Here is an 18,723-nt window from a genome sequence, read left to right as displayed (position 1 = left end):
GTCCATTTGGCTCCATTTTGTACACTCTCAGATTTAGGATTTTACAATGTAGATTGGGGTCCCAGAGACTGAAAATTGTAGGAAATTAGGGTCCATGGCATAATGCATATCAAACTGGGGGTCCTTGAAATTAAAAAGTGTGAGAATCACTGTTCTAAAGCATAGACATTACCCAAATCCAAATAAAAAAGGTGGCAATGGGTTGATCTGTCAGATCAGTTGGGTGGGTCTTTTTAGTGGCCTACAGTGGTTAGGGAAATTATAATCTAAATGACATATGCCTATCAAAAGGCATGATTTGGAATTAACAGTTATTGATTTTCTCTTCAAATTACCACACAAATATATGCATATACGTCCAGTCCATCCAAATCGGGATCGGGACATTCTGTCCCTATAAGCGACAGACAGCTGGTAACTCTGCAAGACAGACAATGCATAGGCTGCTGCTCCCACAACAATAAGCTCTACAATGGCCACGTTTCTATGTCGGAAACAAAAAAAAATAGGGCGGATGTATATCCAACACAGGCTATCATATGACCTACGAAGGGACACCAGACTGAGCCATAACAATTCTGCAAGCCCAGATTACTATTTGTTTTGCTGAGCTAACCGTCAACGGCATCGCCCTGGACAAACGTTCAACAAATTGCTATTTGTCGGACACAACGGCATTACAAGGAGGGGACAGCGAGCTCACCATGCAGTGGTGGAAAAAAAAGTACTCGAATGTTTTACTTGAGTAAAAGTAGCAATATCGCAACGTGGAAATACTCTGTTGCAAGTAAAGGCCCGGAATTCAAAATTGACTTGAGTAAAAGTACAAAAGTATTCAAATTGTATAAAATATATACAAATCTTTTGAAAATAGCAGATCTACAAGCTCATGCGACGCATTGAGTGTGAGCTTGGAGATCGGGTTGAAGTGGTTAATAATAATAATCCAAATCTACAAAGTAACTAAAGTTTTCACATATTTGTAGTGGAGTAAAAGTACAATATTTGCCTCTGAGATGTAGTGGAGTAGAAGTAAAACAACTGAAAACTGGGAATACTCCAGTTAAGTAAAAAATACCCAAATTGTACAGTAAGTACAGTGCTTGAGTAAATGTACTTCGTTACTTTACACCACTGCACAGCAGGGAGTCGATGACAACTCCAGAGGTGACGACTGGAGACACAATGCTTTTCTTTTTTTTACCATCTGATCCTGAATCTTCGCTTTAAGATCAAGATGAAGAATAAGTGAACCAAAACATGATAGTTACCCTTTTGTCCTTTTCATCATCGCCCCGGTCACAAAACTAGTCTTATAGCTTGGCAAGACGGTCCAGTAGTAATTTTGGTCCGACATGATGATGATAATGATGAAGGCGAGTAAACGATTCAATCCAGACACGTAAAGGATGTTATACTTTTGCCGAAATCAAATCAAATTCCTTTTAGAATGATACGGCGGTAGTTGTTAGGCTAAGGGCTAGCCTAGTACGCCGTGTCCGAAAGCAGAGACTCCATTCAGGGTTGTTGTTGGCACAAACTGGCAACGCAGCCAGGGGAGAGCGGATAAGAAGAAACCCAGCGAGGTTGCCATCATCCCCAGCTCTGTCTCTTCTCTTTGCCCTACAAGGAACACATTGATCGGTACAGGACTCCGTGTTCCGCGGGACACCGTGCCATCATCATCGACTGATCTATTCGCCGACACATAAAAAGTGATCAAAACTTTCCAGCAATGGAACGGCCGCGCAATCGTGTGTCAGCGGCAGCAGCAACGCATCGAGGACAGTGTTGCCAGCTTTTGCGAGAGAAACAAGTAGGTCTATGAAAACAAGCCCCAAAGAAGCAACTAGGCCACATGAGCACTTTAACCCTATATAAATTGGCTATTTGAAAATAGCAGATCTGCTATTTTCAAAAAAATCTTGTGGAGAAAAAAAGGTGTAAAATGTGAAATATTGTTGAAACATTTTATCAACACAAATCTGGTACGGGGGTCCCTGGCACAAATTAATTTCAGATGGGGGTCTGTGGACAAATACACATAACATTTGGGGTTCTTGACATGAAAATGTCAAGAAGAGAACCAGTGGTTTAAATAATACATTTAAAAAATTGTAAACAAGCCTAAATAAGCAACTACTACACTTAAACAAGCCCAAAAAACAGCGACCCGCAACTACCAATGTTTTTAAGCAATTTTACAGAAAAACAAGCCCAAAGTCGCTTATAATAGGCGGACATGGCAACACTGATCGAGAGGAGGGACTAATGTAGTGCGCCGGGGAGAGAGAGGAAGTTGTCATTAAGGATGATGATGTTGTCTGTCTGTCTGTCTCCTCATGCTCACACATATGATCGACCTATCATGGGGTTTATATTGATTTATTTCTAGGCATATGCAGTAGGTTCATGTGAGCTGCCTGCAACTGTTCCATAATATTAGTTTAGTTACATGTTTATAGCCTCAACTAATTAATTAAAACAAGCAATGTAGGCTCATTTCACATGGGCCTGATGGCATGATGTATTGTATGCTATATTGTACTTGTGGAAATACAAAAGTATTGGTTTAAGTATAGATGTAATAAGCCTACAGTAGATAGAAGTAGGCCTACACATTTTGCAGAATTGCCCTTTACACAATTATATTATGGGATTTGTAACGACTAACTAGTAATGCATTAATGTGTTTATAACTTTAATGTTGCAGCTGGTAAAGGTGGAGCTTGTTTTAATTAGCCTACTTATGTGCTGCTGGTGGCTTAAACTATAACAGCACATCATCATTTTTAAAGTAATGTATGTTTTGTATTAATAATCTAAACACATTCTCTCAAATAATTGTAGTGGATTAAAAAGTACAATATTAAAATTTCCTCTGAGATGTAGTGGAGTAGAAGACAGTCTAAAGTTGAGGGAGGAAATACTTTAGTTAAGTAAACGTACCTCAAATCTAGGCAATGTAGCCTACATGTATTTAGTTACTTTCCACCACTGAAACATTTTAGAGGCAGTTTATATTTCAATAACATCCAATTGTAAAATGAATAAAACTCTAATTCAAAAGGACATAGAGAGAGAGAGAGAGAGATATTAAGTAGTGACCCTATATTAAGTAGTGACCCTAATATCTGACGCTCATGGTCCACAATTACACCACATTCACAACACGGCTAAAATTAAACCTGTCCGTATTGCCTGAAGCATGTTTATTGACTTGGAGAACGATAATAGCCTTGGTAGTCAGCAGTAGTAAATTCCCTCTGTCTCAGTCTACGATACTGATACCAGTAAGTCTATACCAGTCACTGATAGTATGACCTGAACTTACTGCCCCCTTTTCCTGTTGATTTCCTCTTACTCAGCCTCAGTGAAAACAACTGGTCATCATACCACATACTCCCATGGACCAAATGTGGGTCTGACTAATCCAGCCAGCCTTAAATGAGCACGGACCCATATTACACCATATGTGCACCTAATAAAAATGTTTAAATATACATCCAACCAGCCACAAAAATATTAACCATTTAAGGCAAGCCCTTCTGAGCTTGTAGATTGGCAATTTGTTCAACTTTTTGAACACATTTAGAAATGTTTAATCTATAATGACAAACCCAAAATAGGATGGCGGGCTTAAAGTGTTTAAGAAAACAGTGACTACTAGAAGGATCTGGATACAGGAATGACGTAGTTGACTTTGTCATGGAGCGCCCCCCACTTTACAGGAATACAAGAAAGCTCGGTACAACAACCTAGTCGGCTATTTTTACAGTACTCCTACAGATCTCGTCCAAACATCACGCAAATCGGTACACAGTATCTCTATTGTCATTAAACAAAACAGGTCTTTCAGATTTGTCATATTCCATCCTGATTGGCTAAGATTGGAGATTCCAAAGTTTGCAGGAGTGCCCCGTTTTGAACAAAATGCCTCAAATCATGAACGCAGCGTGCGATTTCCGTGAAGTTTTGCACGCACATACCCACTAGAACAAGGAACAAATGCCACCCTTTTGACATTGCCCTATTATAGAGCCACTAGGAGGCCGATTTCTGCAAAAAAAAAAAATTCAATTACTCCTACAAATTTTCTCCAAACATCACGCAAATCGGTACACATTGTCTCTATAGTCATGTGATCAAGATGGATCGGTCCGATTCTTCATATTCCATCAACATTGCTGGCCCACAATAACCTACCTGACCTGGCGGAGACCTGTGCTCCAGGAGCACTTTTTGTAGTTTGTCATAAAAAGTACATTTAGGCAAGGCGCCTCAGACTTTGAGGCAAGACCAAGACCTCACGGATTCCAATGGCAGAGATTTTATTTGTGCACGTACAGATCGTCTACATCTACAATGGAAACAAGCCTCTACGTCTTTTTGTGTTATCCTTTTAGCATAACCTGCTAATAGTACTACCTGTACTGTTAATAAGCATGTTAATATTATAGTATTAAAAGAAACGTCATTAACCACTTTCACCCTCGCACCCCTATTTTGGGGCGTGTCATTATAAACTTTCAAGCATTTTCAAAAATAGTAAAAACAGCAGACATACAAGCTCATAACGCACCATAGAACGACGCATTATGAGCTGGTAGATAGGCTATTTTTGAAGTTTTTGAAACCAATAAACTGTGCTTCGCTGACCGGAGTATCCCGGGAGCCTATACTGTGGCGCTCTCCTTTTTTCCCATCTACACCAAATCTCTTCGCCAAAATTAGACGATGCATCACATTGCGACGCGTTATGAGCTTGTAGATCTACTATTTTTACAGAATGTTCGCCTATTATAACATGCCCAGAATAGGGGTGCTAGGGTCCATGTGGTTAAGTGATCCTGCATGCACAAGATTATGAGCTCTCTTGTCGTGGGAAGGGGCAAGCACAGGAGAAAATATAAGGCCACAGATTCACTCCACAAAGGCCCATGTGGGGTTTCCCACTGTCGGTTTTCATAGCCTGTCCAAATGACTTCTTTCTTTGTCATTTCAGAGTATAATTATTGCAACCTATGTCACCGAAAAATCTCCTGTAAAACCTGTCTGTGTGGTGAGGCTGATTCTAACTTCTCAGATACATGCAGACTATGAAGCACTTAGCAATGTCTAACTCTGACAAAGTGGGGTCCGGGGACCCCCAGGGTCTTTGAAGGGGTTCCAGGGGGTCTCCAGCAAAATGATGCGTTGTCTGAGCTTGTAGAACAGCTATTTTTGAGAGACAAATCGTATAATAATATATAAAAATAATATATGTCCACAGCATAATACATATCAATTTGGGGGTCCTTGACATAAAAACGTTCTGAACCACTGCTCTAGTGGTGCTATACTCTAGAACAACATGTGCAGAGAGGGAGGGAGGGGGTAATACTTACACATTTCCCCTGCGTGGAAGACTCAGTTCTTTCTGGAAAGGAACAATGAAGATGAAAGCATGATTAAACGGAATAATAACCATTACTGCTGCGAGCTAGCCACAATATTGCTTTGATATGGAGATGTCAGCCCTTGTTATTGTAGCAGCGTGATGCGTTTGCTGCAGCATGGCAAAAGGGTTAATTTCCACATCAGTGTCAGGGAGAACATGCAAGGAAAAACATTTTCCCTTACAAGGGAAAGATTATGCTCTGACTGGTGCTCCTTGTTTGTGTCATAGGCTCCTCTCACTATGAATGCCCAAGTATGGCTGGTGGTCGCCTCCTCACTGAACCAGTCAAATTTGAAGGGTTTTATGTTTTGCTCCTAAAGCTTAATTTAAACTCCATTGCACGACGGTGTTGTTTGCTGAAAAGAAAAAAAAAAATATATATATATATATATATATATATATTTTTTTTTTTACAAGTGACACGATCATACTATGGAGTATAAAGTTGGCTTTATATTCATGACATGTAAACAAATACTGTAGTAGCCAATGCTATACATTGGTTAAAAATATATAAAATATATGCATTTTTCAGCTGCTGTAATATCCTCATCTTCCGGTGATAATCCTTCTCTCCATCCCTGCAGCCTTCCTTCCATGCAGCATAAAGATCATTAGCTATAGTGTGACCTATTTTCTTAGGTGCCAAATGGGTCTTCTCCTCATCACAGTCATGAGTTGCTGAAGGCTGTGTACCGGGTACTTTGCACCCTGGGCAAGCCAGAACCTCACTTGTTCTTAACTAGAATAAGAAGGTGGGTCATTGCAGCAGAGTACAGAACATAATGTTACGTGGTATTTTTACTGGTGGTGATCATGATAGATGCAAAAATTGGGTCACCCTTGATAGATGTCAGTGGGGTGAAAATGTCCATTGGGTTTTCATTTAACGGAACAATCCACAAATGGAGTGTTTTATTGAGGGAGCATAAGAGTTGTTTCTAAAAACCTGAATGATATCAAAGCCTCACAGACCATAACCTTCACTTTCATCATCAACATTCTGCATATAGGACCTCATGCACATAAATCTTAATTGCATTAGGTTAGGCTGTACAGTTGGACAATGACCCACCACTATAATTAAACCAAAATTCCTATTTTACATTTGTGTCAAAATGAGCAGCAAGCTTCCTCCATTCAATCTAAGGATGAAAATGAATGATCGATAGAAAAAAAAAACATTTTATCAGCATTCCGGGCATTCCTCAATGATAAACAAGACAGGAAAGAATTACAGAGATGTCTCAACCACTCAGGCTTGATTCGTTGGGTTTAAGCTCCTATCACCAAGGCAACTAAGGATGGTCTTTTACCCATGTACCTCTGAATACTTCAATAAACACAGAAGGTATTCAGGGTAGCAGAAATGTACAGATAAGTATTATTTATCAAAATAGCCAACTGATAATGCTTTGCTTGCTTTAAATAAAATACATTAAAAACAGAGAGACTTACTGTGACTAACATACTGACATTGCTATAGCAAAATGTATCTGTTAGATCAATTGTGCAAGCTTTGTCAGTATGTTATGCCATAGGCTACTTCAAGCAGCCTTGAAAAGGGATAATATAGCATTAATGATGTTATCCATTGTTATTTTTAGGTTATCTAACATAAAAGACCAAATCACAATGTAGCCTATTATCCATTTGATATTGATATGATGACAACTAATATATTCTCATTCTAATCTATAAGTAAATAAGAGTGGCATTATCAAGTGTCTGTGGCTCTGTGGTTCCAGGGTTCTGTCACTGCCACGGTGCCACAGCCTACTCAAATACATTGGACACCATTCCATTCATGGTGTGGTGAAAACGGATCGATAGTATTCATTACTGTTTCAAAACAATATCACATAATCGCCGGATCAAAGTCTCAGTGGAATAATAAACAATGGACATTATTTGGTTACATGTGAATGGAAAATTTGAGGAGATCCCCTCCTCCCACCCCATGCTGCGCCCAGGCAAAAACCCAGAGAAATGTTCTTTATGTGCCATTTACAAGTGCTAGTCGAACTGGCACGGCATTTTTATGTAATCACTGTTTGACTGACAGACTCAGTCTGTCCCTCCATTATCAATCCACTTGCATTGACAAGCGGCAGCTATGCAACGCGTGCGTTATAAGGATGATAAAGAACAGTGGTTCTCAACCAGTGGTCCAGGGACCACCAGTGGTCTTTGAGGGGGTTCCAGTGGTCCCCATCTAAATGATGGAGAGTTGGTATTCAACCAAATGGACCCTTATAGATCTTTAACTCGTGAGAGTGTAGGCTACACTGTACAATGACACCAAATGGGGTCCATTTGGTTTCATTTTAAGCTCTCAAGAGTTAAATTATTCTTAAACATCTGCATTACTTAATTAAATAATTGTTATTTTGATCAACGTTTGCATGTTGTCTCCTATGGTACCACATCAATACAGCATGGAATATGGACACAATCGTATCCAACGATAACAAAATATTCAAGTCAAATCAAACGGTGGTCCGTTGGGTAAACGGTGGGCTCAAATGCCTAATAAATAATGAACCTTGAAATGAAAAGGGTTGAAAACCACTGGAATAGAACCTTACATGCCCTCTTATATATCATTTACCTGCAGCCCACGACGTCTCAGAATGTTCGGCTCGTCCATCGCTGAAGACGATACAAAGTCCCGCTGTTTTCAACCAGCCTGTCTGGCATCACAACCGCTGCAAAGAGTCCTCCTCATCGCCGCCACACAGCGCACAGCGGTCTCGGTGGGTTTTACGCCACACACACACACTTCCACATGATAATCTGCCCGAATTGGTGCCCACTATGGCTTGTCTGCCAGCCGGGTTGATCACCTGATCGAATGAGAATATTGGAACGAACCACAGGGAGGAGCTTCCCACCACAACATCCCCTGCTGCTGCATTCATAGGCAGCCAGGGAATCCTTTTAGATTAGGACTTGTGTTTGTGGGACCCATCATTAGCGGTTTTTTCCCCCACTTAAGTAAAAGTAAAAATACTGCAATGTAGAAATACTCTGTTACAAGTAAAAGTCCGGAATTACATTTAATTAATTAATTAAAGAGTAAAAGTACAAAAGTATTGGTATCAAAATGTACTTAAAGTACCAAAAGTAGAAAGCGCTCATTATGCAGAATGTCCCATTGCACAAGTTTTCAAATGTAAAAAATGTATAAAAATCTTTTGAAAATAGCAGATCTAGCTCACAATGCGTAGCATCACTATGCATTGTGAGCTTGTAGATCTGCTATTTTCAAATAGCCGAAATGAATATAGGGCTGAAGTGGTTACTGTTTTGTATTAATAATCAAAACCAAAAAGTAACTAGCAACTAAAGTTTTCAAATAGTTGTACTGGAGTAAAAGTACAATATTTGTCTATTGAGGTGTAGTGGGGTAGAAGAAAAGTACAGAAAATTGGAAACACTCCAATAAAGTAAAAATACCTCAGAATTGTACTTAAGTATAGTACTTGAGTAAATGTACTTAGTTACTTTACACCACTGATTCATAGGCAGCCAGGGAATCCATTTAGATAGGATGTGGTATTGAACTCTGTGGGACTCATCATCCCACCCACTGTAAAATTCAGTGAACCGTGCATTTTGCTGCTGCTGCTTCTGCTACTATGCTTAGTTGCCTATCATATTTATGTTGTAGGCCTATATGCATCAATTTCATAACAGGTATTTCCATCAAGGAAATAGGCTACCTGTTCAACAGGTATTTCTGCCCATGACCCAGGGCAGGGATTCCAAGGCTATACCAATGATGCCACAGGTTGAGATGTTGTCACGTCATGTGAGATGTGACCCATAACTCCAAGAGTAGTTATAACTCCCTGGTGACCTGGTCCATGGTTAATTTAGAGCTTTATTTCAATAATAGACAGCATCTGTTAACAACAACTACAAGATAACATGTCCTTATTGCACTCTGCCCTCCAGCATATGCTCTCCACTTGTCTCTCCATGTGTTGTGTTGTGTTGTGTTGTGGTCTGCTCTGTACAGTGCATTTAGCTGTTTAATGCAATACTGTTGATCTACTATTCTCCAATCGTGTGAAATAATGTGGTATTTGTACTGTAGGATACACATCCAAAGAGAGGGCGAAGAATAATGGAGCCTGGTGTCATCTACAAAGGGCAGCAGTGTGATTTATTTATGATTGTCACTCAATGGTACCATCGTGTTTTTCCATACAATGGTCGGTGTCTTGTTGTGTGGAGTCACATGTCACTGATGTGAGGGCTGGAGCATGAATACACCCTTGTTCTCTGTTTTAAGCACATTTTAGGGTCTGACTGAGAAGCCTTTGGGCTTGTCCACTGATTGGGCTATAAAACTGTCTGGGTACTCCAAAAAACTAAATTTGCAAAATGAAGTCAAATTGGAGCACATAGCCCTTGGTCAAGAGATTTGATAGATCATGTCAGCCTATTTCTATGCACTTGCTCCATGCTCCTTGCTCCACTTTTCAGTCACTGTAGTTTTCAACATTTCATTTAGTAAATTGTTTGCTATCATTTATTAGGTTAGGCAGTGTCGCCCCCCTCATTTTGACATGACCTTTCATGACCTTTCTTTTGTATTTCTTCGCCATCAAACGTCCTTCAATGTTGTTTCCAGGCATCATCACCAAACAAGATTAGAATCAATGACCAAAGGCCATAATAACCAGCTTCCTTGTGCAGGGGTTTCCAAGGAACCATCAACCCAAGGTGACAAAGATAAATGTAATTTGTGTGCTCACAACAATCAGTAACACAAAAAGTGTTAATAATAATTAAGAAACATTTTTGCAAGTTTTAAAATACACAGCAACAATAATAATAATAATACCAATGGACATCTATCCACATACTGTAGGAGAAAATACTATATTTTAAATTCAGATTTGAACATGAAACCTATTGGGTCTGATATATTGTCATATACATTTCTGGCCAATTCCTGTTGCCTAATATACACTGTAAAATGCTGAGTGTTAATTTAACTCAGAGAGTGTACAAATGTAACCCAACAGTTTTACACTCTTGGCGTTGCAAATAGATAACACTGAGGATTTGACTGTGTGTTTAGAAGCATAATACGTGAGATATAATATTTAGTGGTGTGGTTGAGTGCTGTATTTGTCCATTCCTGTTCAGGGGAGGTCAACTTCAAATAATCAGTGCTCATTAGTGGAGCCAAGCATGAAAGCCTCTCCTCTTTTTTTTCTTCTTTTTGTTTCAGTCATTCAGTGTCTCCCTCCATTTTATTCATCTGCAATGCTTGGTCATTGAACTATGTGAGCTTTGTGTGTCCTATATCACAGGATTCAATGTCATATATGGAATATTAGATGATAGGAAACACAATACGAACTGCCATTAAACCAGCATCTAGGGTAAATTCATCACACTTTAACCCCTGGCTCAGATTAAAGGGGGTGTAAGGGATATTATTTGTTATAAGCTTCCTAGTAATCTTTGATATAGACTCTATATCAAAGATTACTAGGAAGCTTATAACAAATATAGAGTGTTTATTCTGTAACAGGGGTTTCCCTGACTCTCCATGCAGCTCTCTAGTAAAAAGAAAATATATTTTCAGGTCACCACCAATTTCATCCAATCACCAATCAGGAGAGAGAACTCCACAAAGATCAGTATCAACTTGTATAGTGTTTATAGTAACATTTGTGATCCAGTTCCAATTTTGTTTCATCAGTTCCAAAATCACTTGTTTATCCTGTATCCTGTGAGCTCTCCTGATTGAATAAAACTGGTATCCCACCCGGAAACCTTATTTTCTGTTTACTAAAGAGCTGGAGAGACAGGGAGACCACTGTCACTGGAGAAACACTCTATAGTAGATCTCGTAGATCTGCTATTTTTGCAATGTTTTTGTCTATAATGACAAAATGACCCAAAATAGGTTAACCCCATACACAGGGTGCGCTGACATCTTCATTATCACTAGAGGGCCTCCTGGAGCTGTGTTGACTACAGTATGTGTCTTATGTCAAAGTCTTGGCCAGAATATCTCAACCAGTGGGGTCTGAAGGTGGGTCTGAGATCTGGTGGAGAAGCACTGAGGTAATCACTATCACTCACAGTTATTGGTGTGAGAGTGCAGAGTATCACCATACAGCACTTTTTCTCAACATTTTTAATTCCAAGGCCCCAGCTTGATCCTTCTTTTGTTTTGTTTTTTATCTCTGGGAACCAAATCTACACTGTAAAATCCTCACCTACATTCTCAGAGTTACAGACACTTAAGGCTCCATTTGGTAACTATCGGTCATTGTAGCAGGGGACCCCTTAAATCCCCCTCAAGGACCCTCACATTGAGTACCAGTGGCCTACTGCGCTGTTTCCAAAACAGTGGGTCAGGACCCATTTTCGGGTCGTGGACCCATTTTCTTGGGTCACAAATAAGTATATATAATGTTTTCCTACAATTCCATTCATTATTATTTCAAAAGATCTTCAAAAAAACTTGACTTTTATGAAGAAATTCAAACATCTTTCAAAATGATTCCCATAAATAAAACAACTAATGTAAGAAATTGTGAAAATAGCAGATGTACAAGCTCACAACGTGTAACATAGATCTGCTTAAGTGGTTAAATCCTAATGAATGTTTTGTAAGTTTGGGTCCCGGGAGATCTTGAGCTAAAAAATGTGGGAATCCCTGGCCTACAGTATACCCGATGATGGGACAGCACACAGGATTGTACCTGCATGTACTGTATTTGTGGACTTATGCAAGCAAACACATACATACGTGCTCAAGCATATATCTCTGACGTGTTTCCACACTTGTGCACATGCATACTGTACATTTGAAATATTACTTGTGAGGACTTTTCATGTAATCCCCAAACTCAAACTCCTGCTAACCCTAAATATAACCCTCACCAATACATGGCTAATATGGCAATCATTGCCATAACTTTAAACAGCCCTTAACCATAACCGTAATAGAGTCAAGAACCTGCAAAATATCTTCATTTTCCAGTTTTTCCTACCTCTTAATCTTTCTAGGAACATTTGGGCACACGTAGGTTACACACAAAATTTGCTGGTCATTGTGTGACATATTCTGTTCCCTTGACATTGCCACAGCTAAGGAAGAATGCACTCTCAATGGGGAAAGACCAACAACTCTGTCACCAGATCATGTGATGAAACTATTGCATAATTTCTGTCACACAAAAATAACTTCTTTTTGTCTTGATGACAGAAGTCTGCGTTGTTTTGTGTCTTTTCCGTCTTTACTCAACAGACGCCGAGTGATTGAGTGTGAGAAAGACAGATAATAAATAATTATCTTTATTTCTAAATAACTTTTTGAAACAGGGTTACAAAAAATCTAACAATTAACATCAATTAAGATAAAAAAAACATTGAAAAACATAAATTAAAAACAAATGAAAAACAAACCAAAACATAAAATAAACTCTATAATATAAAAGCAGGATTTCAGAAATAATTTAAAAGATGACACTGCATTTTGCTAGCCTTAGATCCTCAAGTAGGGCGTTCCAAAGCCTAGGTGCCTTGTTTAAGTTTTAAGAACAACCAAGAGGGCCCTATCTCAGGAGCTACGTGTGGCTATATACGGGTCGGGACCAGCATAATTATCTAAAATGTAACTAGGAGCCTGGCCTGGCAAGGATTTGAAAGTCACCAGTAAAATCTTGGATAAACAGAAAAGACTCAGACTCTGACAAGTGGATGTTTCGTCATCAGACCATCATCAGCACGCTGAGTGCTGATTCACTTTGTAAATAAATATATTTTTGAACCCTTAAGAGGCTCAATTTCTTTTGTCAGTGTGCGAGCCTTTTCTGTTTATTCTGGACTGTAATGCTGGCCTCTCGGACCTGGCTCTATATTTGGTAAGCCTTGAGTCTAGAGCAGTGGTTCTCAAACATTTTCATGTCAAGGACCCCCAAATGGACACTTATTAGCCCGCGGACCCCCATTTGAAAAGATACATTTTAAGGACCCCCAGTTTGACATGCATTAGGGCTACGGACCCCCATTTAATGGCATTTCTATCTCTGGGACCCCAATTCATGTTGTAAAATCAATGTTAACTTAACTCTCAGACAAGGGTCCATTTGTACACTCTCACAAGGGTCCATTTGGTTCCTATCCATCATTTAGCTGGGGACCCCCTGGTACCCCCTCAAGTACCCCTGGGGGTCCCCGGACCCCACTTTGAGAACCAATGGTCTAGAGCACAAATCAATTTTATTATCAGTCAAATCCTAAAATGATGAGAGAGAGAAGCAAAGAGACAGGTCTATGTGAACCACAGTAACAGGCTGAATCACACACCTGGACACCTTTCACACACTTAACCCCTAAAGGTATGATCACGCTGTTGAGCACCATTATTTCATCACCTCAGTGATTCAGTGCTCAGAAATCCTCTCTCTGCACGCGAGAGGATCAGGGACAAAACTATGTTCCAACTCTTATCACCTTGTATCGCCGTTGGAGTACCTTTAAACCATAAAACACATTACTGGTTCAGAAACCTGTGCATGGCTTATGACCATATAAATACAGTTAAAATAGCATAACACTCATATTTTGGACACAAAAAAAACCCTAGCGCAAGGGCATTGTAATTCACTAGATGACCATTTTATATGAATGATGTGTCTAGGCATCAGTTAAATCAGTGTAAAAGTAGAACTGCTTTAGAAAACACTTGCTTTGTTACTTTCTATCAGGAAAACCTCCATAAATAAATCAAGAGAACTTCGGAAGACCAGCTGGGGATAAACTGTTCTTTTAACTACTATGAAAAGAGAGATCAGGAAAAGAATGGGGAGGGAGGGTAATAATCTCTCCCCAAGGTTCCAAGACACACGAAAAAAAAAATGTCTTTCATTCACTCACTCATTCATTCATTCATTCATTGTTACTGTTAATAGAAAATTGACAACCACCCTAATTTGGGGTCCAATTTGAATGAATCTTCATACAGGGATTCAGTAGCAACATATTAGCTTTAACTGGTGCACTTCTCAACATTCTGCACCCAAGGTCAAGGTCAAAGGTGAAGTTCATTATACAGTAGTATATGTATGCTGTGTGTCTTTTCCTCTGCCTTGTATGACAGTATATATGTCAAGATGTATATGTACAGGGAGACATCATTTCTTATCAGGCAACATTGGGGAAAGCCATTATTAGGTGAAAAGAATAAGGTCCAATGTTAGCCTGTGTGACACATCATAGGGTGGGGACTCCGCACCATAAACACGTACTGTACTGATCTTGTTAACTGATAGTGAATTCAGAACGAAGACACGTACTTGAGCACTGATTTTATTTCACTGGCAGCTTTTTGGCAACCTAAGAGATGGAAAAGATGAATTGTCGCCTATACATTTAGATGTTAGGTACAAACAGCAACAATAACAACAAACATCACTAAAAGTAACCAAAATAATTTGGTTCCTACATTGTATTATTCCAGTCACTAAAATAGGATATGTTGACAACAGATTTTTGACAGAAAGTACATTTCTGTCATAATGATGTAACACAGTAGAGTCCTAATGATGGACTCTACAATGTTACATCACCATCTATTAGTTATGTTAGGATGTGGTTTCATTAATAGCAGAAGTGAATTAGAAATTCTGTCACCTGACTCATCAATTACATTGAGGAGCTCTTGAGTAAGTTACTTAACCTCATCCCCGACCCCCACCCTTGTGTTGCGAGCAGCTTGCTGCTGCTTGAGGGATTCAATATAATAAAGACATGCTGTTTCTAAATTGATCAAATTGGTTACGTGACCAGCATACTGCATACTTTAGTTATTTAATTATCTAAAGACAGGTACTTTATATTTCTGGCCATCATCATAACACATAATATGGTACATGTATGACCATTTTTACACTCTCAGAGATGAATTGACACTCAGGATTTTGTAGTATATGGTCATTTGTTTGATTAAATGTTCATGTATAACAAAGGTGTATTGATGTTATTGGTTCAACTTCACCCCAAGACATCAGTGAGCCACTGTTGTCTATTTTTGTGTCATTGACTTATTTATATAAAAAAAACATTTGTCTTCAAAATGGGAAGAATGTATTTTTTATTGTGCACATTCAATTCTCGGCTGTGTAGCTGTGCAATATTCAGTTTAACATTCAGTTTTATATGAGATGCTTATTAAGCATTACATATTGTGAACATGTAACACAATGTTTGTTGCATAAATTCTAATGACAAATGTTTTTTAAGCCAAAGGAGTGCTGCTCACCTGACGAGCCAGGGGTGTGGCAACACAGATGCTCTATAAATGAAAGCATGTCAAGAGTTTCATTCATATCCACTGACACACTACTCACTTCTAGTGAGCTCCACCAGTCAAAGACCGAACCTACCTGGCTGACTCATCATGCTGGGATCACTTACTTTCTACTCTTTTCTCACATGCGTGCACCTTCTTCTCGCATTATCCAGCTCAGGGGAGGGCCGGCCTCACATGGCTGATGATGGTGCACCTGATGCAGGCAAGGAGCAGAGCCAGAGAGTCCTCCTTCTTGAGGCAGTAAAGACAGGGATGCTGAGCTCCTTGGGCATGGACAGAGAACCCAGGCCAACTGAAAAGGCCTCTGACCAGGAACTGAAGAGGATGTTTTGGCTCTACAGGGAAAAACTGAGGGAGCTCAGAGGAAATTCAACCCAGTCAATGACAGAATACCAGTATTCTCCACACAGAATGTCCACTGTGCTCTACCCAGCTACAGGTGAATCAACTATTTACTTCATATTGAAAAATAGTTGCCGATTTGGTCCTCATCACACAACCCTAAACATCTTACTTTAGTATTTCTCTGAGTATTTCACTGAACGATCTGAAGTAGAAATCTATTTTTGGACTGGCACCATGCAAATTTCACCCTTAATTAGTAAAAAGAAAAAAAAGAAAACTTGCTGTGTGAGTCCTCCCATGTAGATGCAGACAATAGGCACAGTACTGGTTTCTGCTAAAAATACCATCCTGTCTGTTCCAGCACTTACAAAAGATAGGAATCAACTGACTGTATGGAACATAATTGTGAATAGATTAAACGTTTGTGAACGTTAGAAATAGATTCTGTTGCCCCTAAAACAAACAAAGAAAACAAAAGGAGCTTTTCGAGGTCATACTAGGCAGCCTTTCGTAGGAGCAGCTAAACATCGTTTCTGGATGTGAGTGCAGGGGATATTTGAATTAAGAAAATGCTTTATGATGTTAAAGCATGAAAATGATGTTATTTTCATGCTATATCACAATATTTGTGGGGTTTTCTACTTATTTTTTTTATATGAAGAGAGTAAGGGAGTGACATGAAGCAATGGCCTGCCCAGCCCAAGAATCAAACTGTCAGGCATCATCCGAGCCTATGTATGTGGTACGCGCCTTAATCACTCAGCTATCGGCGCCCCCCCCCCCAGTTTTTAATAATTAAAATGTCATGCCATGAAGTTGTTCGACAAAGTGAATTTTTAAACAGAGATAGCAAGTGAGGGCACAGAAATGACCACATCAATGTTCACAGCATTATGTTTTTCTCTTTCTCCAGTAGACCCTGTGAAAGATCTTGGCAGCATGGGGGAACACACAGAATCACATCAACACATCCAATGGTACAGAGCTGTTTTCCAAAAGAACCCTAACATCCAGACAGAACTGACACTGGTGCGGGCAGAGCTAAAGGTTTACAGGCAGATTTTAGATGAATCGGTGCCTGATCAGGCTGAAATAAGGCAAAAGATCCAAGTGAGAATCTCTGGGGCGAAGCCACTGAAAACTCCTCTTTTCTATGCAAATGTGTCAACCACCGAAACTCTGACAGTGGATGTCAAATCTGAGATAGAGACGTGGAGACGGAGTGGTGATGTTCAGTCGCTGGTGGTGGATGTTGGGCTGACTTGGGATCAAAGACATGGCTCAAAGGCAAATCCGAGGCTTGATCTAGAGTTAGATCTCACAGAACCAAAACCAGCTGGGAGGAGGAGACAGCCGCGTTCTAACAAAGAAGACAACTGTGATGAGCAAGGACGCTGCTGCCGAAAGACCATTACTGTGTCATTCAGAGACATTGGCTGGTCAGACTGGGTGGTGTCCCCGACCACCTACACCATGCATTTCTGTGATGGCTCCTGCCCCCACAACTATAAACCAGCTAGCATGCATACCCAGGTAAAATCTCGGCTGCACCAGATGACCAGTACAGAGATCCATCAGCCCTGTTGTGTGCCTGCGGCCTATGAGCCCATGGTGCTCATGCATTATGACAGTAGGGGAAGGTTGAAGCTGACTCCCTTTGCCGACTTGATTGTCAGCAAATGTCATTGTGCCTGAACCACTTTGAGGCAAGTACAGGCATGAGCAAATTAACATTAGAACAGAAATGTTGAACTACTTGAATACAATGTATGTCATTGCCTATTCACAGCTTCGGTCATCTAGTGTACATACATAATTCACCATTTTACCGTCATTACATTTTAGATTTTAGGTTTGTTTACATTTTCTCCTGTCATTCAAATATGTTACTAAACTTACTTGAATAATCAAATCAATGTTAGCTAAAGATCATTGCATGTTTAAGAGGTCAGGAACTTTTGATATTTGTTTTCATCGCAAATGAATCTTTTCTCCAGGTAATATTTTTGGTAGGTATGTCAAGCATATTGTTAGTTGAGTTCATATTCATGGAATTTTAAATACACAAACGTTTACTGTAAAAGAAGCACTACTACTGTATATGTCTGATGCTGTTTAGTATTTATTGTAAGTTATTTTTTTTTATGTCTAATGCTATATGTGTGTTGTATTGTGGTTGTATGTTACAGTACAATATTTAATATACTTATGTATTATTCCCTTCATAATGGTTCTTGAAAACACTATTTTGTGAGGTACTTTGTTTAGACCCTTTTTTAAATTGTAATTTAGTTTACTGTCAAATACATTTCCTTAAATATGATCAGATGAATAAAAATGCAATGCATTATTGATGCAAAATGTTTGCACTCAAATGTATAGAAATATGTACTAATTAGAAAATAATAAGAAATATGTATGTTGAAATAAACATATTTGGTTTGATCAAATATTATGTTTCATCCTTTATGTTGAAAAAAACTATTCTAATGATTGGAAGAACATTTCCAAGTGTAGAGAAGGAGACGGTCTGCAGACCATCTTAATGCTCCCAAAATAAATGTATTTATTTAAGCGGTAAAACCCA

The 18,723-nt window shown here is 39.3% G+C and overlaps 2 protein-coding genes across 5 annotated transcripts in view; one reads left to right on the top strand and one right to left on the bottom strand.

The window, feature by feature from the left end:
* Window positions 1-8,252, bottom strand: part of mast3a (microtubule associated serine/threonine kinase 3a) — a 50,109-nt gene extending 41,857 nt beyond the window's left edge. For 3 of the 4 annotated variants that reach the window (XM_084057709.1, XM_084057712.1, XM_084057710.1), the window contains exon 1: window positions 1,272-1,763. In XM_084057709.1, the coding sequence (XP_083913835.1) occupies window positions 1,272-1,357 (86 nt within the window). In that variant the 5' untranslated portion in view covers window positions 1,358-1,763. Of the gene's footprint in view, window positions 1-1,271; window positions 1,764-5,387; window positions 5,420-8,051 lie in introns of those variants that run through there. The other variant, XM_084057711.1, reaches the window with a different exon arrangement.
* A 7,675-nt stretch (window positions 8,253-15,927) lies between these two features.
* Window positions 15,928-18,450, top strand: gdf15 (Growth differentiation factor-15). Its single transcript, XM_084057915.1, has 2 exons — window positions 15,928-16,230; window positions 17,050-18,450. Exons 1-2 carry the CDS (start codon window positions 15,966-15,968, stop codon window positions 17,829-17,831), a joined length of 1,047 nt encoding a protein of 348 aa, XP_083914041.1. The 5' UTR covers window positions 15,928-15,965; the 3' UTR covers window positions 17,832-18,450.
* Window positions 18,451-18,723: the final 273 nt, after the last annotated feature.

Source organism: Gymnoscopelus microlampas (genome assembly GCF_963454915.1).
Source record: "Gymnoscopelus microlampas genome assembly, chromosome: 5".
Lineage (NCBI taxonomy): Eukaryota > Metazoa > Chordata > Actinopteri > Myctophiformes > Myctophidae > Gymnoscopelus > Gymnoscopelus microlampas.
The sequence above is the reverse complement of the archived record's forward strand: the minus strand, read 5'-3'. Positions and strand labels throughout refer to the sequence as shown.

Bases quoted from the DNA above. Each gene is read 5' to 3' on its own strand.
- gdf15 (XM_084057915.1), top strand. From the start codon at position 15,966: ATGGCTGATGATGGTGCACCTGATGCAGGCAAGGAGCAGAGCCAGAGA. The intron at 16,231-17,049 runs GTGAATCAACTA...CTCTTTCTCCAG, and splicing joins TGTGCTCTACCCAGCTACAG to TAGACCCTGTGAAAGATCTT.